Genomic DNA, 24804 nt, shown 5'->3' on the forward strand with positions numbered 1-24804 from the left:
ATCTGACCTCTAAATGTGCTGAGAGCTGCCACAAAATTATAATGCATGTATTTCTCTCAAAACTGGTATATTTTGCCAGTTAAGGTGAAGTCAGAATCTCAAATTCTTCTATTAAACAACCTTTGCCTGGCTGACCGTTTGTTTGGTGTCACTTCATGTGCCAGTCAGCCACAGAGCTAATTAATTTTGCCTGTAAATACTTTGAGGGTGGGAACAGAATCTTTGCATCAAATTCTATTTTGACAAGAGTTAGGGTGCTGCAGCTTTATGAATACCATTGAGGGTCAGAGATGGTATTGCATCCCTTATTGTTGCCAGATAAAACACTAGGGAATGTTATTTTTGTCCGATGGAGAGCAATCCAAGTATGGCAGTGCATGACAGGAGAGCAATCCTCTGCCTGCTGCATGGAGTGCTGCGTGACTGCGGAGCTGCTGTCACTCTCAGGGCTGAGCTACAGCCCCAGCACCCAGAAATACACTGTCTAACTCTCCATGTGTCCATCTCAGCCCAGCAGTGGCTCCTGATGGACTTCTACTCCTCGGGGACACCCTTGGCATCCTGAGGTTGAGTTTCCACAAAAATTTTCTGGTGTGCCCTGAGGGATCAGCTCATACATCGACCTTGACCTTGGGAAACCCATGGTTATAGTCCTCTTCAGCTGCTAGTCAGTGAAATGCCACGATTTAGTACACCAGAGATGTCTGCTGCTCACATTTTAGTACATCAGAGATGTCTGCTGCTCACAGAAGGTGACTGAATTTGGTCAAAATGACCCAAAATTATTGCTGTGTCCAACAGGAAGACACAGTCACATGAGCATGTTTATAACATGGTCTCAAAACCTTTGCTGATTTAAGAAATGTAACTAAAACCCAAGTTTGAAAAGTCTGTTTTTTCAGTTCCACTACAGAGTAAAAAGAAGAAACTTGATTGGGCTAATTTTTCATATTCCACTTTCCTGAGCATTGTTAATTATTATTTAATACTTCTGTTTAGTTTAAAGAAAGAAATCTAAAGTTTCAACTTTAGTTAACATATTTCTCAGGTATTTATTTAAATGTAAAAGGCAATTGGGTTAAAATTTCTAACTACAGATTCATTTACTGAGATGATTATCAGATAAATCATTCTGATTCTGTTAGCTCTGCAGTAGGGAGTTATTGCCAGTCACTGCTTTTTTCACTGTGGGTCACAGACTGCCCTCTCATCCCTTTCTGGCCAGTGGCACATCTTCTACTACAAATTAATCTGGATTAAAAAATAAATAGAATGCTCACATTCTTGTCAACTTTTCTCTCCTATGCAGCATATTTGAAACCAAAAGTAAATAAAAATCTGGGGAGCATAACCACCTGTCCCAGAGCTAATGCACCTGATTGTGCCATTAATTGTTTTATGATCCATTTACTGGGGCAAAATTGTGTTTGGTGACCTCTCTTTCCATTTTTTATATGGTTGTCTAACACAATCATCATTTAAGCAAACATGCTGGAAGTTGGAAGGGAAGTGGTGGCACATATTTTTGATACCCTCTGCATAGGCTCTCTACCCCAGGACTTCTACATACTCAGTTTAAGGAGTGCTATTCTTATTTTTTCCCACCTGAAAAGGGGATTTGCCCATCTATTTCAAACAAGAACAACTTCCTTTTTTGAAAAAAGGAGGTTCTGAATCCTGCATAGATGTAGTCAGGGAACTAAACACTGATGAAAGGCATAAGGACAAATATAAAAAAACAGTCATCACACTATCAAGGAAAACATCAAGGTATCTTCATGGCCAGTAATAGTCACTCTGACATGGGTATGGCCTTCTTTTGATCCTTGTCCACTTCTTCCTCTTTCCTTTCACATTCTTCATTCATCCACTGGATGGAAACACTGATAGAAAAATCCGCTGGCATTTCCATTTTGTTGTTATAACTTAAAGCATGACTTGCTTTCTCCAGAGCCATGCTTCTGTTTATGACTTTCACTTCCCCCTGAATATCAGTATCTCTTAAAACCATTATGATATTTTCTGCTACTGGAAAGGAAAAAAAAAATTCTAAGAAAAGCTAGAATTACATGAAAAACACAAAAATCCTAGTTTTACAAGACTGATCATTTTTCTGCAGCCTTTCTTCACTAGATTTCTCTGTCTATACTTTTAAGGAGCCCAGAAATGGAGATGACACTGGAGCGTGCAGTGAACATACTGAAGAGTGAAAATACGCAGTCCACCCCCCGAATCCTTGCTGCAGTGACTTTCATACAGCATGAGTGCTTCCAAAAAGCAGATGCCAGGAGAAAAGTAAGTTTTTTGTGGGGTTGTTTTTTTTTTTTTTTTTTGCCAGTTACAGTCAGGTAGAGAAAATAAGATTCTATACTTTATGTCACTGTGTGTCAACATGAAATGGAAGAAGGCAGTCTGAGTACCCTTAGAGGATACTGATGTTAGATATTTCCCCTAAAATGCATTTATGTGTTTTGCTGCAGGTTCTTTTCAACCAACTCAGTGAGTACCCACTCAGTTTGCTCCTTTTCAGGCTGAACAAACTTAATTCTTTCAGCCTCCATAAATCATGGAGCTGAACTTTTCATCAGTATAGCTGCTCCTGTCTCTCATTTTTGACTTGCATGCAGAAATATCCCAAAAAAAAAAAAACATTCTGAGTACAGTACAAACTTGCCCAAGCTTCAGGGTTTGTTAGAACTTCACTGTGATCATTTTTGCATGGATCAGCAAAAATGTTAAGGGCTCCCTGGAACTGTGCACATGCATTAGTACATTGTTTAGATGAACCAAATTTTCAAGTCTCTTACAAAAAACTTTTTAAGTCTTACAAAATTTTTGAAAGGGTATATTAAAAATATTCTCTTCTTCCTTTTCTTTAAATGTCACTACTGGACACAAATATGTTTCTCCTGCTGAACAGTTCTGTACATTAAAGTGTAGGGCAATCATTTATTTTAGCCATTAAAAAAGCATTATTACACCTGCTTTGATTTGCTAAAATGCTCAGTAAACCCAGCCTTACCTCCATAACCATGTGCATGCAGTTCAGTTCAGTGACAGCCAAACATCTCTCAGCCCTTTTGACTTGCTTTAGGGTATGCCAGAGTTTTGGGAGAAAATAACAGTACAGCTGGTAAGCGTAGCTTCAAACTGAGGACAGAGCTTCAGGACTGAATCTCTGAAAGTGGGTTATTTTACAGACCTCTCTCAGGCAGCTTCCCAGACAAACAAGTGGCTGAGTAGTGTTCAGATTGGAGCAGTCAGCCTGAAGCCACCTTCTATTTTCCTGTCTATCCCACATATCCTATAATGAGGTTTTCTGTTTGGTGCATGTCAGACTTGTTCATGTTGGCATCATCTTGTGTCCCCTTTTTAGCCTTTCAGCCTGCATTCTTTGTCTATTGTCCCCTGATATTTGGGAGTTTGTGGGTCCAGTGGTTTTTTGTTTCTGTGAACTTCTCAGTATTTTGGTGAATTTTGTATACTAATGAAAATTTAGAAGGACCAATCAATAGCTGTTGTAAATTCTCGGCAAATTAGGTTGAAATAGCACTGCTTTTACAAGAGCTATAAATGCCTTAAAATTACAGACAGAAAGTCTGCATAAATATTAAAAAAAAAAAAAACCAAACCAAACAACTAGAGTATTGGTGTCAAAGGGGCTGATCTACTGCACTAAAACAGGTCGATGTGCCTTCAGCATGCTCTGTGCACCACTGCCCTCACGACACACATTCCTCTATTCCCTTCTGCTGGCATGTAGGTGATTGCTGCCTGATTGCAGCGGGAATCAGGTCAGCAGAGCAGGATAAAGAAACCGTGCCTTTTGTACAGGTGGATCAGAGGAGAGGTTGTCAGGCTGTGTAGTTTACTCCATGAAGGACAAAAGGCTTTCTTACATTCCATTTCTTCGTGTTGCCAACACCTGCCAGTTGTATTGAATTCTTTTTGTCGTTAAACTCTGGACTGTTTAAGACACTTGTATCAGATTTCTGAGTCTTTCATGTGCTGTTGATTCTGCACAAGGGTGAGCTTGTCCACAAAACCATGTGGCATTTTGAGATGCTGGAGGAGACCATTGGCACTCATACATTAACATAAGATACTTTCCATAGTAAATTCACTTCTGAGTCAGCTCAGGCTCGCTTGTGTCATATCACAGTTTGTATCGGATTCCTCATTCATCACAACAAACTATTTGTTTCCATTCAGCTATTGTAAAATAACATCTTGAAAAATCCTTCAATCGTTTGGGGCCAAAACCTCATTTTCTGAAGATTTAATCACTGAAAGCTAGTCTTTGCAAAATGTGGGTAGTTTGGTAGACAACTGGCTAACAATGGTTAATGCTCTACATTTTGATGCTTACTTTTACTATTTTTCCTCTGTGTGGCACAGCTAAGAAGTATTAAGTATAATGGATTGGTTTTTGATACACTTTCAATACATGCATTGGGAAGAACACTGTCTTCATAGGGCTGGTTGCTGAGGAAAGAAAAAACCTGTTTATAAATGTTCCAGAATTAAATCTCAAATATTCACTTCACCAACATGGAAGCTAAACAGCAGAGTGATTAAATGTCTTGTCAGAGAGTACAAATCTGTGGCAAAGCTGGAAGAAATTTAGTATTATTCTCTGATATTAATTATAAAAGCATGTTGCCTCCCCTAGTTGTGGATTTGAAGTATTAGTCATACAAAAGCCCAGAAGTTAATAGTCGTGTCCAAATGATTAATTATCTGTGCTTCAAGTCTCTCAAATAGGAGCAAATGAGAGGGTTCCCTGTAACTATTTAAACATTTGCTGGGGCAAAGGGAGAGTGTTGTTTGTCACATACAGCATCTGATTGTTTTGTTTTTCTCACAGGTTTTCTCACTTGGTGGTATCCCCAGACTTTTACAGCTCCTTGAGGTACAGAATGAGGACATTCAGCGGGCAGCGTGTGGTGCTCTGAGAAACTTGGTGTTTGAGGACAATGACAACAAACTGGAAGTGTCAGAGCAGAAAGGGATCCCACTCTTGCTCCGCCTGCTCCGGAACACCAGGGATATAGAGACTAAGAAGCAAATCACAGGTAGTGTTTTTTCTGCAGTCAAGCATGAAGTGTTTTAAGTAGTGCAAGAGCCTTCAGGGACAGGTACATGATTGTTTACTTAAGCCTGTGTTTAGTGGCTAAATACAAAAACATTGTTGTCACCTACACTAAGCAATTCCCGTAGGGCAAGATTCCAAAGTCCTTACTCAAGACCAGTCATTCAGTCAATAACATGAGATTAGGAACTGCAACTTTCCCTCTTAAAGCTTCCTCAGAAATTATGTGAGTCTACTTGCAGGAAGCCTTAAGTCCTTGATATTCCAGAAAAGAAAGTCAGGCTCCCTAGGGGTGCCTGGGATCATAATTAATGCCTGCTACTTACACAGCAGCTCAGCTTTCAATTTTGACTCTGTGCTGACAGCGCCTACTGGAAGTTCCTTGTTGAAGACTGTCACCCAGAACTGTCACGTGCAATGGACAGAAAGTGGTTGTTCTATTCCCCACAAACTCCACTGCCCCAGATTCCTACTTCATCCCTGTAGTCCCCTCTGTCCAGCAGTGGAATTCCACTGCTCGTGACCCACATTCTTTCTAATTAGCATGCAAAGGAAGAGCAGGCTTATATTTTATAAATGGAAAACATGAATAAATGAATGGGGATTTCTTTCAAGTGATCTTTAAAGACACCAGAAACAAAATCTATTAAGAGAATAGTGCATAAAAAGATACTGAAATTGTCAAGCAGCCTTATCCTGAAGCAAAGACATGTTGAGAACTTCTGTAATTCTGCATTCTTTAAAGTATTTGAAATACTCTGCTCCCTAAGCTGGAGAACAAAGCTTTCTATTGTTGGCTCTTTTTCAGCTCAGTTCTGCAGCTCTGCAACATTAAAATGTTTTCAAGTCTTTCGCACTCATCAGTTGCAGAATTGGGTCACATAGTAATTTACTGCACAGTGCCTTAACTCCCAGTGCTGTTGAAGAGCATTGAGGGAAGCAGTGAAAATGGTGATAGAGTGGCCAGAAAGCCAATGCTCTTTCCTTGCTAGCAGTTTCATAATTTCTGACAAAAATGTTGAATGTGCCTGATAACTCACAAGTATATTGTGAATGTTACTGTCTTCCCCTTCACCAGTGTGGAAATGGCTACAGGGACATCTTCTGTCAGCAATTACTGCTGTCACTGAACGTGAATATTCACTCACAAAACAAACAAGACACCAAAAAAAAATTATGCCAAGAAGGACGAAGTAGCTTGTGTAAAGCAAAATATTATGATGTGCTTTCTTTCATGCCTATCAGTTGCAAAGGATAGCTTTAAAAATACACCAAGAGAGAAATATTTCTTGCTTTGTCCAAGACCAAATGTGCAGCCAGGAGGAAATACACTGGGTACCTTAGTGAAAATGCCACTAGGACATACTTTTTGCCATTACTTGAATGTTGGGAAGGATGAAGCCAAAAAGCCCTATAAATATGATTGCTTAGATTCTGAGAATGTGAAACCTGTAAGTGAGATAGAATTGAAACTAAGTTTTGATGTTTGAGAAGTCCTAGCTACTGGATGTCTGGGAAAACAACCCCCAATGTATGGGTCATCCCACCCATGTAACCCTCCCCTGAAGTATCAAGTATCTGTAACCCCATTGGCACAAGCCCTGTTCCAGCCCACCTTCAGACCCCTTATCAGGGGGCTGCTCTCTTGTCTCTTTTTGCTCCTCTCTCTTTGCCCTCTCCTCTTGCCTCTTGCCTCTTTGCTATCTGCTCTTGGAATTTCCTCTCCTTATCTCTTCCTTCCCCCACATTCCTGGGCCTTGCCACGATCTGCGTTTGGCGGCTCCGAGCAAGGCCTCATGTCCCTTACAATAAACCTCATCTTCTAAAACCCAGCTTCAGAGATCTCTCATCTACATTCTTCCACACCGTCCCGGAATCAGCAACAGTGGAGGGAGTAATTTCTACACTTGAAGAATTCTTCTAGCTCCCTGGCAAGCTGCAAGGAGCCTGCAAGAGCAAAGGGCAGTCTGGATGAGTGAAATTCACCCCCTGCATTGCTTTTGACTTCATACAGGACTAGTGAAATATCATATCCATGCATGCAATCCTTCTGATGTGTGCACTTCCAGGAAAAGTTCAGTGTGAAAGATTTGGTCTCATACCAACACCAGAAGTCCCATTTTTCTTTCCACATCATACGTGTTACTTGCCTACTTTGACTGTAAATTAGGGACTTCCAAATGTATGGCATCATATTCAGCTAAATGTCTTTCCCCATAAGAGATTAGTAAAATCATCTTGGTACCTGATAATATCTCATTGAACGGTAATGAAAGACTCCTGGCCAAGGATTGAAAGCATACAACATTAATTAATAAAGATGTCTAAGCTCAGCAGAGGGACGTTTTTGTTTCTGCTGCTGTGTGGGTACCAAAGAACTCCACTTGACAGAAGTATATGAAGATAAGGAAGTTTTAGGAGAAAAGGAAGTTAAAACTCTGAGACAGAAGTTTTCTGATACTGTACTTCATTACCTGTCAGAAATATCGTACTTGTGCACATGAGATAAGTAAATCTCAGCCTTTAAAGAAGCTTATCTTGAAAGGTCACTGGTTTATTAGAACCATCAGTGTTAATACGGACAAGCACTTGCCTAACATTAAACTGTATTTTATCTTGTGTTCTCAAAGAATACTTTGATGGCCTGTATTTTCTTCAAGACCCAGGCTTAGGAGCACAGACTGAGCCCAGTCATACACTGTGCCTTGTATTGTGCTGTGAAAAGACTGAGAACAACCAGAGTGTGTGGAGATAAATGCTGATTACAGCACGTGCTGTGACTGCCTCACAGCCTGTGAACACACAAAAAGCGTCAAACCACTGCCCCCACCAAAGCGGCTTTGTGCTGATGACAGGGGTCTGAAAGCTGCTGTGGACCAGTCTGCCTAATGCCCCTGTGCAGAAAAAAGCTGCCCAGCTCCTCTGCAATTTCTGTGCTCATATGATCTCCTCACAGGGGGAATCAGACCTGCCCAAGATTACTCAATTTGACTGAATTTGCAAGCTTTACAAAAGCATTAGTATAGATAAAGTAAACAGTGGCTTTGTCCTTTCTTTGGCATACAAGCTACTTAGAAATCTCTTAGGAAAAGGAGTGAAGTCTCTCCTAAATTGTAGGAGAGGATGTCATTTGGAGACAGCACAAGACAGGATTGGAGTTTTATAGTATTTGGAGAGCATACTGAGGAACAGAAAGTAAAATGGCTGTGGCATGAAAGAACCAAAACATTTTAGCTTTTGAAGGTAAGCCAGAGCCTCCAGGGAGTAGCTAACCTCCTGATCTTGTTATCATGCAGCATAAATATAAGAAATCAAAGAATTTTTTTCCTGCGGGGAAGATTACAGCACAAGCAGAACTGTCATAAAAATGAACGTAAATTTAAAAGCAGACCCCACCCATTTTTCCAAATAACCATCTAAGGGAAGACTATGCTCTTAAGAATATAGCATAGGTGCGAGGAAACAATCCACTCCTAAAGACAGTTTCTAATGTGCACAAATTCATCCACACCCAGAACACCACTGAGAGAATCCTTCTGAGCCCAGAGAGACAGTGCCTGTGGGTAAAGGTAGGGTTTTTGTTGGAAAATTTACAGTGAGAGCAATATCTCAAATTCTCTTCTGACATTTCTAAGTATCTGTCTGTAATTCCAAATGTATTTGTTCTTTTAAAAGTATATTCTGTCTTTATGCCGTTCCTTGCATTTGTGCCATTCTGTCTTAACCAGCTTCGCTTACCAATGCCCTTTGGACTGTTTGTCTGATTTCCCGTAAGCCTTACCTGTCCTTCAGAAAAGTACATTCTTCCTTTTATCCTCTGATTCAGAGGCTGAAGAGCTGAACCCAGAAGAGGGAATGGGCTGCTTCTGGCTGTATTTTGTTTCGATTTTACTGTTGTTCACAATACCTGAAATTAAATTCAAAGCGTAAGGAGATACAAAAGAAACATTTTGTTGTTGTTGTTGTTGTGATCTGATGAAAGGAATATTCACTAATACCCTGCCAGTGTGTGGAGGAGGAGGTCTGTGAAGCTTAGAGCATCAAGCTGGAGGAACAATGAATGTCTTTGTAGTGAAAAGCAGAGATACGTGTCATTTTCCAAGGAAAGAGCAATTTAAAAAGAATTGTTGTCTCTTGGAATAGAACATTATGGAACCTGATAAGTTCTACAAGACCATATTTGAAATGTGTTTTGGAGACTGTGAATAGACAATGTTTGTAGCATTACTTAATGATTTGTTTAGCAACTAATGTCTGGACAGTAGCAGCAAACCAGTGTTAACAGCTTTCCCTCTTATGAGAAATTTTGCTATCAAACGTTAGAGAAACTTGGTAATGGGCATCTCCTGTCTTCCAGCAGATTTCCTGTAAACTCTCTGCACCTCCCATTCTCCCTTCTGTGAGTTTGTTTTCCCTTAGCTTGTGCTGCTTTGGTAACGGAGAAGGTGATTGTGGCAGATGGACAATGCAGAGCCATGGAACACTGCACTTCTTGGCTGGGCATTCGATTGACTATGGAGAGATTTTACTTTATTCACATGGATAACTGTGCCCCCCTTTTTGCCCTGTTTTCATGTCCCTGGTGAACACTTAACAACCCCTTCTGCTTCTCTTCAGATTATCAGTGCCAGGCAGGCTCTTCACTCATTAACATCAAGAGGCATGAGATTAAGTCTTTCAAAGTGCAAAGGAGTTTTTTTGTCTCTCTGATTTTATTGTGGGTATTACAGGTTTGTTGTGGAATCTCTCCTCCAATGACCAGCTGAAGAACCTGTTGGTTAGAGAAGCCCTGCAGACACTGACTGAAGCTGTCCTCATCCCCTACTCAGGCTGGCCAGACAGAGATTACCCAAAATCGAGTGTTCTACCTGACCCTGATATCTTCTACAATGCCACAGGATGCCTGAGGTGAGCACTTTGTCTATGACTACCCAAAGCAATAGTGAAGACAAAACAGGTCTGCACAATTATTTTTGGATAAATACACAGAGTTCATATTAAGCCACATTCACTTCTCATGCCAACAGATGACTTAGAAAGGGGACAAGGTTCCTACAAGCACATAAAAGTGTTCTGTTTCCATCTGCTACCAAAGATGCTTGCTTGAACATATCATAATCTGTGCCTAAATTGATCAGAAAGAGATTCAGCTTAAATTAAGGAAAAGACATTTTATATACCAGAGAAAGCCCTGCCCAGCTTTTTGCATAAGTTCAAGCAAGTTGCAGCCATGGGGTGAAGGAATAGATTTAGAGTTGTGTATTTAGTACTGCAATCTGCTAATAGACTTGTGGACACCGTAGCAGTTACTATAGACAAACACCAAAGGCCTCAGAGAACACACCCCTGAATGGCTGAAGTATAAAAATCACATCTTCAATAAAAAGACCTTTAATTGTCTATAAAATTGGGGGCCCTCTGTGAGTTCAGAGTCATTGCACATTAAGTAAGTTTGCACATTTAAAAAAGACATCGTTTGAACTGACTGAGGAGTAACGTACAACTGCAAAGGCGTGACCTGAGGTTTAAACTCCTTCCAGTAGTGTACAAGGAATTAAGTTTGGAATTTGGAGGCTGGAAAGCTGCCCATTTTGCCTCACACACATCTGCTACGCTGACATGTCCTATAGCAGAGTAGTTGTATGTATATGGCATTGATTTTTCCGGTGCAAAAAGCTCTGTTTCTGACTCGTGTGGTTTCAGAAGACAGACAAATTGTAAGCTATACAAAATACTCAACGATAATACACCTTTTTCTGCAGGAACTCCTGTCAGGTCACTTACTACTAAATAACTTCATCTCTATGTAATAATTAACTTTTATTTACTCTGATGACTCAAAAAAAATACAAAGAAACATTAACCATCCATAATAAAACTTTTCTAGCTAATGCTTAGCGTCATTGTCTAGGAAATGAAGGAGGTTGCCTTTTTTCATGTTGATTACCCCAAGCTGCATTTGTGCAGAAACCAGTCTGGCTGCTCCTCTCTTGATGTTTGGACTCTGGAACTGTCTCTTCCTTATGAGGCAGCTGATGGGGGCACAGATCATTCTCAGGTCTAGCTTGGTGTTGCTGTTCCTGAGCTTGTTTCAACAGACTGACAACTTGTTATGGGGCAAATTAGGTATAACAGTACCTGAGCTCTTTTAAATGAAAGTAGATTCCTGGCTTAACCTTACTCTGGACACAAGGTCAGTGCTGGGGACTGCTCCAGAGTTGCTGTGAGTTCTCCAACCTTAATTAAAAGTCTCTAAAGCTGCCCTTATGTAGGTGCTTAAGGATGCATTATCTATTTTAAAAATATGATGTCCATATTCTAGTCCTTCTCATTTTTATGAGCTTCAACACTGTAAATTAGAAATAGAAAAAGAAGGGCTTGAAAATTCCCAGGTAAAGATGATCTGCAGGATTGCCACACCCTTTCTAGCACAGAATAGTTTTTAATGAGGTTTACCTATTTGTACAGGCTAAATAGCTGGGATTTTTAAGATTAAGCAGTTTGCATCTCTTCTCTGGAAACTGACTCACCTCCCAGATTAGGTCACTAGAAGTATTCCTTCCTTTCACTAGAAGTATTCCTTCCTTATGTATCAATAATAAAAAGCTCTGCATCAATAAAAGAGCGCACCATGGAGTAATAAAAGCGTGCACTGAGGGAATGATGTTACTTATGAATATGTTTAAAGAGGCTACTTATTTGCCAGAATATAAATCTGTAATTAGTCTTTCCTTTTGTAATGCTAACATGTTTGTTGGGCATGTTGATAAAGTCTATAGCCTGCAGCTTCTATTACAGGGTAAAAATAGTACTTTGAAGTGCAATACATTATGCATAGTACTGTACTTAGTTACAGGAGAATGCCAGAACCTCTTTTCAAAAATTTCCATACAACTATTGACAGAAAGAGACAACCACAGCCCAAACCCAACACTAGCATCTGGTGGGGGCATATGCACTGCACCACACCATTACCAAATTATAAATAAATCTTCCTTCATCCTCTTCGAGAAAAAAGCAGCAGGAGAAGTGAATCCATATCTTGCAGATAATATTGCAGGTACTTCCAAGCACTGAAATGAGTGCATGACCAGACCAGTTCCCAGTTATTGCCAGAAGTATTGTGAGGTCCTGCATCTTGGTGCCTGTGTCAGTGTATGCAGTCATTGATAAGGATGTCTGATGTTAGAATCATTTGTTAATCCCATTCTCTAGGTCTGTATTTTGTCTTAAAACCCTCTGAGAAGCAAAGCTTTACAGAAACCACAGGTCACAAACTTTATGTAATAAAAAGAAGCTGTGTATACCATGGAATTCTGCATTGGCAGTTAAAATAAGTAATAGCATTGTTTAGTTATGAAATATGATAAAAAGCACTCTCCCTGGACCCACAGAGTAAGCCAAATCTACAGACTTCACTGGTTGCCTGACAATAAGCTGAATGAGTAAAATTGGTGTCTTAAACTGTCTAGAGGAGCGTTACAGACATTTGTAGACAAGTCCTGTAGGATTTTAAAGGCAAAGTCATTTTTCTTGGCCTGAAAATCCTACACATAAAAGTTCTACTCCCAGTTGCAGTATGAAGGATAAAAATCTCCAAGATATTTCCCCATACTCCTCTGAGGTGCATGGACAAGAAAGGATAAGATCCCAGCAGTGTGTAGAGTGCATGGAATATTATTTATACACATAGGCGAACCGCTGGCATGACTTGTCCTCTGAAACGAAGGCTTAGTGGAAGGCTGTTTGTATCACACATTGAAAGCTGATAATGAACTGGTTCCATTTTTATCTTGAAATACCTTTTCCTAGAACTTCTGCAATGCTGAACTTTCCCAGATTTATACAGTTATCACATTTTCCCCTGTGGAACATTTAATTTAAGTGCTGAAGCTGCTGTATTTCTCTACAGGGCCTTTCTTTTTAACTGCCCTGGAACTGAAGCATCTTGTGCTCCTATGTGTTCTGCTTTTCCAAAACTTTCTAGACAACTATTTCCAGGATAGTCAGCCTACCCTGGAAACCTTTCTCTCTTCACCCAGATAACCTCTCCCTTCTCACCCAGTAAAATAAAAGCCATCCTTCCTTTTTCATTATTATTTTTCACAGTTTGTCTGTCCCAGCTCCTGTCTGAGTTTCTTGTGAATTACACGGTGACCCACAAGGACCGTGGAAAGCTGGATTTGGAGGAAATTGTATCATTGCACTTCAGCCCAGGAGGCTGCACAAACATCTGCTTCCATTTACTCTGGAGAGAAGTGAAGCCAAAGCTCTCCCCGTGTGTTGAAAAGCTTGGACTCATAATGGCCAGCTTCTAAGAGAGAATGTAAAACAAATGACTGATGATAATAAGTCTTTGAACCAAGGCCTCTTGCATAGCATTGCCATTCCTTTAAGTTTATTTCCATCCATTCTTATCTCCTCTTGCCTCCTCTTCAGTTTATCTGCTCCCCCAATTCCTGAAAGGAATTTTGTTACTTCCAACAAGCAGCTTGAAGCCTGGTACATCTAGTTACTAAGCAGATCCCAGATGCTTTTCCCTCCTTGATGAATTTTTGAACTGTGCAAGGCATGAAGCAAATAGAACTTCCCAAAACGTTGTCTGGTAGTTGAATTAAATTCACATTACCGGTTTTAGCAGAATGAGTCCCAGGAGCAAAATCATTCTTCTTATCAGTTGCATGGACCATTCACAGCAGTTCAAGAACCTTTTCCAACAGTCAGTGGATGACTCAGTGTTGGCTTAGAGGGAGTATCCCTTTCATTTGGTGCCATTTATCAGCTAATTGAACATTTATTATCATCATTCTGTTTCTTTCAAAGTCACATTTGGTTTTACTGTGTAGAATTTCTTCATATTTACCTCACAACTCTGGATCAAAATAATATTTCCCAGCAGGAAATTAGCTGATCCTTGCCACATGCCATAGGACCATGGGCAAAGAGCTATTTTGATTACAGATATAGCTGCACCATGCATGTGTGCAGAAGGGGACAGAAGCAGCAAATGCAGGACAAAATAAATGAGGTGTGTAAACAGACACGGCACATCCACATCGGCAAATGGCACAGTTTGAGCACGTCACCAGGATTACCACAGCTAAGCATGCCAGAAATAGGGATTTTTCATAGGTTGGTGCTGCCAGATTGTAAGTTCTGAGTCATTTAGAGGAGAGCATCCCCACAAGCAGCAGTCTCCCTAAAGCTGCGTTCTCCTCACATTGCAAGCACTGAGTATTTCAGGGCCTCCTGGAACTCCACTGCAATAAAGTCCAGCTCCCAAGCTCTGAATCTGGCATTTCATTGTCAGGAACCCCAAAATTACATTTATATTTCTGTGACACTTCTCAGAAATATATATATATATATTTTACCAATCTAATAATATTTTTATCTCCTGTCATTTCTCAAGCTTCAATCAGCAAACAAATTTAAGCTGTCAGCTGAGGTTTTGCCTGAAATTCTCTTCTCTGACCCTGACACCTTTTGAGTAAGGTGGTTACAGCAGTGTTTGGATGAGTGGGAGAGCAGGAGCTCTTCCCTTCCCAGTGCACATTGTCACGCTGAGGAAGCAGAGGAAGGTGGAGAAAGGAGTAACCATGGGTGTACAGGCATGCACACAGACACACACTGATATCTGTCTCTGGATGAGCTCAACCTCTTAATGAAACAGAGCCCAGAATTTCATTTCGCTTGCAGAACAGGACAGTGCCCCTAATTCTGGCTCTTGTCTGCCTCCTGAGCTATAAAAGCTCTTTACTCTCCGCATGCTGACAGCAAGGCCAGGGCATGGCCTCTCCTTGCACAAGCATCCAGCAGGATCAGTTGTAAAAAGTTGAGGGGATTTTGGAATATGTACTGGGACAAAACAAAACACTGCATCAGCTGAAGTGTCTTTGGCGAGGGAAATTCCACACTTATCTTTAACAGTATTTTTAGTCTGTGCGCCCCAGAAACCATTTTTGCTATGCACCAGGGGAGCTGTAACGTGTGCACTTCTGTCAGCAGAAACACAGGAAAGGGTGACATGCCTTGAATGTGGCATATGTAGGTAAAATTAAATTCCAAAGGGATTTTTTATAGTAGGCCTTTTTTTTATGTAGGATTTTTTATGTTGTGGGATCTGAATATTGATTCTGTGATATATAATTCCATGAGAGAATAAATGAACTCATAAATAGAGACATCGTTGACATCATGACCTAGAATAAACTTGTAATTAAAGTGCTTAGTATTTAACCTGAATATGTACTTCCCAGAGGAAAAAAAAATAGTAAAAGTGAAATGACAGTTTATAAAATGCTACATTCTTTTTACAGTCATAAGCCACAGGAAAGTTTAAACCTTACTGCCTTTGTCATTAATAAAATTGTAAACATTGTAAGTTTTAGTGGGCAAAGCATGCAAAACAAGCAACCTGAAACTATCTAAAGGAACATGTCCCTCTTTGTTTTCATGGATGCTAATATTGGGTTATATTAAATATTTTTTCAAACAAAAAAGCTTGAATCTGCAGCCTTTTGTCCAGCAGAGCTGCAGGGGCCAAAAAAAAAAATAAGGTCCAGATTTATAATTCCAGTATTCCATAATTCAGACTTTGTTGAGTTGTAAAAATAATTATACCCCAAAATCATAAGTGTTGTTTCTTCCATGGAAATCAGTAGCCTGTTTAGTGCCAAGCAGCTTCAAGCAGCAAGTTTGTGTTTGCTTTTTCAAGAGCTTTTAAATTGGTTTTGTAATTAATTTGTAAGTCGTACTTGGCTTACTACAAAGCACAGCAAAAGTTACTTGGAGGCCAGGCAAAGAGTGGGTCTTTGCATGTGAATGTAGAGATGCTGCTAAAAGTCTCAGATCATGTGCCTACTGATGGGTCACCTTGGATCAAGAACCAGTTCAGTGTAAGTAAATTAATTCTAAAGGACATCTGTGTGCATGGAAATTTTTACAGGTATCTCTCGTCTGATATTTTCACCATCTTAAATATTAGAATTATAACTGAAAATGGAATAGTGAAAAAAAGTCCAAGGGGTTTTTTCAAGGTTTTGGTTTCGGTTTTGGTTTGTTTGGGGTTTTTTTTTTTTTTTGTTTGGTTGGTTGGTTGGTTTTGGGGTTTTTTTGGTTTTTTTTTTAACTGCTTGAAAAGGATTAACTCAGCTTTGAGATGAAAATTTGAGTCAGGTCTTACCTAATCTTTCCAAAGAGAGTGGTTTGTTTCCCTGGAGTATTTTTGTCTGGGAGTGAAAGTTTTATCTAGAAGAGTCTCAGATTTTCTTACACCTCTGAAGAAAAGAGGCAGTCAACCTGAACTTCAGTATCTTTGAGATTTAGCTGGAAAAGTTTGTCAGAGGAGCACAAGAAAATACCTTTGACTAAATCTCTTCTCCCCAACAAATTCTTTCCTGCACAGAAACATGAGCTCTGCTGGCCCAGAAGGAAGGAAGAAGATGAGGGAATGTGAGGGCTTGATCGATTCTCTCGTGTATTATATCCAAGGAGCTATTGCAGACCATGAGCCCAACGACAAGGTACTCTTTGAGATAAAAAGTGTTTTCCTAGGGGAAATTGCCAAGTGAACATTTTTCTGTTGTTGTTTAGAAACCAATGTTCAGAAATAGCTGTGATGCAACTGCAAAACTTATTTCCAGGGCTTCTAAAACTGCCACTAAAGGTAAAAGTCCAGTTAGAAGCTTTTTAGCTTTTTGAAGTATTTTTATCCTGCAATCTAAAAGAGTTGTATAACTTAGCACTGGGAAAACATTTTCAGAATCACTAGAGAAAAAGGTAGAAACTTCTGTCTTTTTTTTTCTTTTTTTTTTTTTTTTCTAAGTGAGATAAAATCACAGCTTTCAGAAATGCAGAAGCACAAAACAGTCAGATGTTGCCTTTTTGGTTGTCTCACGGCGCTAACTAGCTAGAAGCTTAAAAAATTAATCTGGTTACTCTCTGTACATTTAATGCTACATACCCCTTAGGAAATTAAGAACTTAAATCCCTTTGAGTGGCAGTGTGATTAAGGAGATCACATCATTTAGAATAGAATGAATTTTCCTAGGTTTTTTTAGGGAGAGAAAAAAAAGAAAGTTGCACTTTTTTTTTTCCTTGCTCCTAAGCCTAAACCAGTAGATACAAGGACATGAACACCTCCAGAAGCCAGCTTCTCTCACTCTTCCTCCCTCCACTGAGTGCAGGTGAACCCTGAACACAGACTCTTGGAATAGAGGCTTGTCATTCAGCTGGGTGAAGTTGGGTGAGAAGAGCAGCTGTCACGTTATCTGCAGCCTGTGAGGCACTTCTGGTGGGCCTGCTATAACTTGTGCTGTGTAATGGTAACTACTGCACATTTTATAGCTCTGTTCTAGGATTAGTTACTTGAGCTTCCCCTTCTCCCTGTATCCAGTGCCATTAGCTTCAGGGAGAATCCAGCACGTTACATGTGTGCCAGCAGTGCCCTGCTGCATTTTGTCTCAAAACCAGCCACTCGTTCCTTTTTGACTTTCAAAATAGGAGGAGCTGGTAATAAAGCTATTTGCCACTAGGGTCATTACTCAGAAATTGTAGACCTGACCTTAGCCAGTTTCAGGATGGAATATCTTATCTTAAAAAGCATTCTACCACAGAAAAATGCTTCCTCCTTGGGTAAGATAAAAAGCTTTCCTCCTGCCGATGCTACGGTGAGGTGTGTACATGATCATCTTTACTCTTAAGGTCTTGGACATTTCTTGGCACAATTGTGGCCTGTGTCAAGTAGCACTCGCCCAAACAATTCCCAGGCACAGTTCAGGAATTATAATGTGCCAGGACTGTTTCCAAGAGGCACGCACCCCACGCCGAATGCAGCCCTGTGTGCCAGCTGGCCTCTGTGCTCAGGAACATCCCGGGGCATGTTGCATTTATCACTGTAAAGGCAGTCTGGTGGATCACTGGCATGAAGTCTGGCTCTTCTGGGAGGAATTAGAAACTCTGCAGTCAGTTACTGAAGAACCAAAAATGAAATCTCCTCCCGTGTCTATACCTGTCCCTTCAATGCATGCCAAAGCATTCAATTTCTATTCTTTTGTTATTTTAGGCCACAGAGAACTGTGTGTGCATTCTTCACAATCTTTCCTACCAGCTAGAGATAGAGCTCCCTGAGACCTATGCCCAGAGCATATATATGCAAAGAAGAAATATTTCTAACAATGATAAAACACTGGGCTGCTTTGGAACACGAAGCAGAAAAGTAAAAGAGGTAAAGTACATTATTATTTACATCTCATTTGATTAACAACTTGTAGCAACGTCTGGAGAATAAGGCTGTAGTCTAATTAACAGTCTGTTTCTGATGTGATATCTGGTGGGGTGACACTTCCTTGCCCCAAAAATGCAAATTTATTGATAGTCCTTCTCGACACCAATTCTCTTTCAGCTGCCGCTGATGACAGTGACATAGCAAGTGTTTTGTTAGTTGAACAATATTCCTCTGGATGGACTGGCCACTATCATTAAATACTGAAATTTTTCACATTATTATTTGAGCTCAGAACTTCACAGTCTCCAAATAACCTGGTCATAGAGAGTTACAAAATGGCTAGTTCAGCTCGTGACGCATTAAGCTATAGAGGTCAGTGTTTCTAAAGGCTTGATCTGTTTTCCATGTTTAGAAGCAGCAGGACATGCCACTACCTGAGGAAAAGAGCAATCCCAAAGGTGTCGAATCGCTCTGGCATTCTACACTGATTAGGATATACCTCTCCTTAATAGCAAAGAGTACTAGAAACTACACCCAGGAAGCATCCCTGGGAGCTCTTCAGAACCTCACAGCTGGCACTGGACCAGTAAGTCAGTTTTTCTCCTTTTCTTTTTGTTTAGTTCTTGATGTGAATGTGTAGAGTTCAGGGCTGCAATTCGACTGAGCTCAAATAACCACTGACAAGTCACTGGCTCGCTGACACGGTGAAGGAAAACGAAGAACATTGAAGGGAAAGTCATAACCAGCTGTGCAGCTCTTCCTTGCTTGGCAGATAATGGGGTCTGCTTCTTCTCCCTCTTTGTACACCTCCATGTGTGGAGTTTGCTAATTCATTACACAATGAGGGATGAGCAGATGTTAAAAACACCAAAAAGGTCATTTTGTGGAAGATAGTCCTGTGGAGAGAGGAGGGCTCTGACACAACAGCAGATCACTTTTGCGTTGAAGAAACTAATGATCTCTGCCTGAGGAACTAGCCAAAGAGCACCTGGGAGAAAGAGGGCTTGAAACTTCTTTTATATCACCTTCCTTTCCCGTTGTAACTCATGTGTAGCTCTGGCATAAAACTGTTTTAAATATGCTTCAAGTGGTGCAGAGAGCTGGCTGTGTGTGGCTTTTTCTGAGGCTCTGCACTCGTGGTAATGACACGGATCTGCCTTTGCACAGATGCCGTTCGCAGTGGCCCGGACTGTTGTTCAAAAGGCCAATGGCCTCCCAGGCATCCGAGCGATGCTGCACGTCAGCCACCCGGCAGTGAAGAAGACGGCGGTCTCGCTGCTCAGGAACCTCTCTCGAAACACCTCCCTGCAAAATGACATAGGTGAGCAAAGACTGACAGCTTGCTCTGCTCTCTTCACATTAAAGCTTCCTGCTTTGGAAAAAAGAAATGAGCAAAAAACACCCCGATCTGTGAGTTTAGTAGATTTTTCACTGGATACTTGCAGCCACTGGACAGGGCTTAAAAGAAAGAGTTTCGCCCGAACAAAGTTTTCACTATATTGGGTATTCCTCTTCAGATACTTCCATTGGTGTTACTTTCAAAAATACATAATTGAAGTAAAGTCTACATAGATTTGGAGAAGTAGTTTTTCTCCTGTTTAAAAGGGTAGGGTAAAGGAAGGCGAGTGCCAAGTTCTGTGCTGCCATAGCTGCATAATGCTTCGCAAGAAATCACAGAACATCTCTAATTCTTCTAGCAAAGATCAGACTCTCTTTTATTAGACAAAAAGCTTTAGAAGTTTGCAGCCCACACAGTTTTCCTGCAATTTTATTTTCAGAATGGAAGCTATAAGATGCTATAGAAAAAATAGTTCATTCTTTTAAAATTATATAATTTCTAAATAAAAGCGATTTCTGTTCTGAGTATTCTCATTTCAATTTATTGTGTATTTAAGATTTTTCCTACTAACAGGATAAAATGTATTCATATAATTTTTTGTCCTTTTTTGTGTTCCCACCAGGGGGAAAGGGGAAATCCCAGGTATACAGATGGCTCATGAGGCAGATTAACCTCCAGAATTCTGCAGAACTGTCTCCTGGGCCTTGTTTGATCTTTAGAGAACATTCCCTGTTAATGAAAATATTATAACATGTTGTTGGGCTGGTTTCAAAGGGAAAATCCATATGGTGTTAGCAATTACAGGTGGTGAATCCCCCTGGAAGAGAAGAAATTAAACTGATAAGAACTTGGGATTTCATCAGGAAAAAGTAATTTTTGAGAGTGTGGGAAAGACAGAATAGCACAAATCTTTGAGGGCAGGTGTTTCATCTTGCACATTCACAGTTGTTCCCTTGCTTTACCCATAATGGAGAGGGCTGGGGGAATTTCAGGCAGGTCTTTTCTCTGTCAAAGGATGTTCTTTTTGATTGACTGAAAGCATGTATGAATTCAGGTCAAATGCCAAAAAGAAAAACTTCGGCCAAAAGAAAACGTTTGAGAGGTCACACTGTTTTCTAGATTATAAGGGTCTAAATTTATCAAGCAAAATGAACCTCCATGTATCCAAATTTATCAAGCAAAATGAACCTCCATATCAAATGGAGATAAACATAATATAAAACATCTCTAAAAGGGAAGTGGCAGCCTGCAGCTGGCACATGCCTGCTGAGTTCAGTCCAGCACATGAGGTATTAATGGACAGCGCATGAGGCAAGCTACAGGCTGTCCCGTGCAGTGTGGATGCAGCTCAACCTGAATCATGGGGATGTAGTGCAGGTCGGAAGCCATGTGTGTGTGGTGGGAGCACACAGCTCCTTGATGAGGGAGAATGGGAGGAGTAAGGAAAATCTGCACCTGGTAGTGATGGAATTGCTTGTGTCTCCTCCAACTTGCAGCCAGAGAAGTTCTGCCAGATTTGGTGTCAATCCTGCCCGAGTGTATGCCAGGGTGCGACGTTGCCTGTGAAACCACAGCGTCCATCTGCTACACCCTGTTCAACCTGACCCAGAGCAGCTCGCACAACGCCCGCCTGCTCCTCAGTGCCCAGGGCCTGCCCAAGGTCATTGCCATCAGCATGAATGACAGGTAAGAGGCTCCACAAGTCTCCCTCTTTCCCCAGGCAAGGTGAAGCTCCATCCTCTGCCACTTGGGGAGGAAAAACTTCTTCATCTCGGTGTACAGGACAGCCCAAACAAGTGATGTGAATAGAATTGCACTAATTGGGAAATACAGAACTCTCCCATCCATAGCTAAATTCACCAGGTTCCAGCATTTTAAATAACTCCTCAGAAGATAACTGCAGAACGTTATCTGTGTTCTGATGCATACGTAGTGATCATCAGATCTCATCTGTACCCAAAATGTCTTTCCTGTTCATTGTAACGCAGCCCTGATGAATTTCAGAGAAAAAGTGCAGAGACACATTTTATAGAATTTATAGATCTGTACTTAAAAAAAGTATATTGGTATTTTAGAGAACAGATTCAAAATTTAATAATGTTTTGATATATAAGCGTATGCAATCAATGCAATTCAAAAGATAATTAATGCTTTATAAATAGGAATAATTATTCAATTTGCCTTTCTCTGTCTTTGCAAAATGAAAGAGGAAATCAATCTCAGTAAAGGAGGCCTCTTGAGGCCCTGAATAGTTTAAATCCTGTCTGACTAACCAGAGATTTTACCTGCTGGAAAGATTCTTTCAAATGTTTGCTGTGCTGAGGGCATTTTCCTCAGCTGAAAATGCACAATATGATAGCTGTTCTAAGATGTAAGCTACAGAGCACTTGACTTCTCCCTAAATTTGAAGAGTGAAGCAGGGAGGCACATTTCATGTTTCAGTAGTAGGGACAGCCTGAAATGCGCTACAATACCGAAAGGGTGACAAACCAGCACTTGGGAGTAAAGAGAGATAAAGCAAGTGCTATGAGGTTATGTTTCCTGAAGTCTGTACATGCACTGTGATTATGATGTGGCAATTTAAATATGTTTAATCATTCTTTTTGCAAAATGGCAGCAATATGTTCAGCAAAGCCAGCAGGGCTGCTTCAGTCCTCCTCTACTCCCTGTGGTCACACACGGATCTCCACAGTGCTTACAAAAAGGTAAGCACAAAGAAAAATAATCTTTTCCTTCACACCTAGAACCCTTTCATTTGTCCTCTGGGGCCCTTAGCACTCCTGTACATTTAAGAATCAGCCTATGATAGGACTCAAGTGGTCCCTGAATATGGTTTTCTTATTTACTTGTACATAAGCTCATGTAAATAATGCATGACCTTAATTTTTGTTCATCTGTGCTCATGTTCTCTTCCTCCGTGGTTTTATATCTGCTGGCAAAGCTTATGAACAGTGTTGCTGCTGCTTGCCAGAAGTGTCAGGTGGCAAGAAGTGATGCAGAGTGGGTGTCCATCCACACTGGCTGAACCAACCTGGCACAGAGGAACTAAGGTGCCAGCAAAAACAAAGGCAGGGCGAGGCAACTTCCTGCTTTAAAACCAGAGCAGTTTTGTTCTCCTTGTTGTTTGCACAGCCTGGTAGCCCAGGTGTCAGCTGTAGTCAGGCAAAACCTAGGGCCTGGGAAACGTGTTGGCAAACATTTACTGCCATAGTCAGATCAAACAAAAAATGACCAGCATGAGTCTGCCACAAACCAGTGGGGTTTTTTGAAGCTCTGTGCCTGTTTTTTCAACACACAGCTGAGTTAACTTCCACCTACCTATCTCCACCCTGCATTTCAAACTGTTTTCAATCCTTGTGTGCTTGCCGTTCAGAATTTGTCACTTCAAATTCCCTATAACCTAAAACTGTTCCAAGTTCTCAAGCAAACTGTTAGCATTTATTATTCCGTCATTCCCCTTTGTAGGCTTTTTTGGTTGAAATTTCCTCCAAGAAGTTTCTTAGCATAAACTTTAACGGTGTTGCATCACACTCAGCAGGTACTGCCCCACAAACCAGAAATCTGTGTTCAAGAATAAGGCTATTGTGCCATATAAATTCTTAACTTGCTTTTGTTGTCTCTGGTTTTTTACAACTGCATTCCTGACTTTACCATATACCAATATCCCTTATGGCATGAATTTCATGAACTTACTGGTAGTTTAGGAAGGCCTATAAGGCACGTTTGTCAGACCTGATTTTCAAAAATGCTGATTATTTGCTCTTCCTTTGATAATCGGGTTCCCTAGAGACGCCAGGTATGGCATTGAAAACTTCAGAACCTAGGCCTAGGCATTTTTGAAACTTTAGTCTAAACTTTAGTTCAGCTTTTGGGCAGCTGGGCCCACCCTTCCCTTGCAGAATCAGCCCTGAAGATAATGAATTGTTCTGTTTCTTCCATTCCAAAGGCTGACTTTAAGAAGGCGGATTTCATCAACAGCCGGACCACGAAAGCCTATAACTCACTAAAGGATTGAATGAGAGCATAACACCATGGAAGACAGAGATCATACAGCAGCTAATGTAACCATCCTCATGGGATTGGTGTTGCCACCATGAACCACAAAATATCTCAGAAAAGAAGGGGCTGATTTTCTGTAAAGACCTGAGTGGCCAAAGAGTAGCTTTTTTGAGTTTTTAATCCTAATCACCTTGTTGTCACTGTATGTATCAATGCAAGAATAATCAAAGATGGATTCTCCAGGATGTCTGAGGTGAAGTTTCATCCAGGTTTACCACTAGTCAGAGCTCCAGATGACTGCCTTTGTTTCATACAGAGGAGTTTGAAATGCTGGTTGGCAGCAAATTCTTTTCAGACTGTTTTATACCAAAAGTTTTCTACAGTGGATAAGCATCAAGTGCACTGCTCAGAATTTAGTCATTTTTTTCACTCTTGTTTCTCCACACAGCTAAATAAGAATCTCCAGACTCTATGAGTATGCACAAGAAGCTGTTTCACTGTTTCTGCATTATAAGAGCACCAATGAAGTTAAAATTACTATTTTTCTATTGCTTGTTTTAATGGGCTCACTGGTTCTCAAGCCTCTTACCTTTGAGATTTCATCAGCACCAGCATTAACTAGAACCACTAGGTTTAAGGCACTGTGTTTTAGACAACACTTTGGGCTGAACTTAAGCTCATCGTTCTTTGCAAGTTGGTGGAGAAATTATTTGTGGGTGATTCAGTGATTATTTTAAAAAAATTGCAATTTCAAAACAATTCTATTGATAATCTATATATAATAAAGGGAGCAGAATCTTGCCTTTATTTTTGAAGTAATAGACGCACACAAGAGGCTGATTAAGGAATTCAGCTGATCCTGCTTCATATTCTCTTACTTGAAATGATCATCCTCCCTGCAGCAATTACATGCAATGTGATAACTTTAGGACTATGCCTGCGCATGTGGGAATAGGTAACAGGAGGGAAAAAAATTCCTGATGACCTGAAGGCTCAGATTTTCATGATATGATGCTCAAGATGGTAAAAAAGCTCTAAAAAAACCCCCATATGCTACATTGAGGAAGTCAGATTTTTCTCAAAAAAAAAAAAAAAAAAAAAAAAAAGTGGGGTTAGATTGTCCATTAAACCAGTAGGAAATTCTTA

General features: G+C 40.5%; 1 protein-coding gene across 1 annotated transcript; it reads left to right on the forward strand.

Moving 5' to 3' along the window:
* Positions 1 to 732: 732 nt before the first annotated feature.
* PKP2 (plakophilin 2) lies at positions 733 to 24203 on the forward strand. The gene is made up of 11 exons (XM_040062757.2): positions 733 to 752; positions 2157 to 2295; positions 4868 to 5075; positions 9823 to 10000; positions 16500 to 16617; positions 18159 to 18320; positions 18733 to 18906; positions 19488 to 19641; positions 21156 to 21345; positions 22277 to 22364; positions 23606 to 24203. Exons 1-11 carry the CDS (start codon positions 733 to 735, stop codon positions 23672 to 23674), a joined length of 1500 nt encoding a protein of 499 aa, XP_039918691.1. The 3' UTR covers positions 23675 to 24203.
* Positions 24204 to 24804: the final 601 nt, after the last annotated feature.

This window comes from Hirundo rustica, chromosome 4 (assembly GCF_015227805.2).
Source record: "Hirundo rustica isolate bHirRus1 chromosome 4, bHirRus1.pri.v3, whole genome shotgun sequence".
Lineage (NCBI taxonomy): Eukaryota > Metazoa > Chordata > Aves > Passeriformes > Hirundinidae > Hirundo > Hirundo rustica.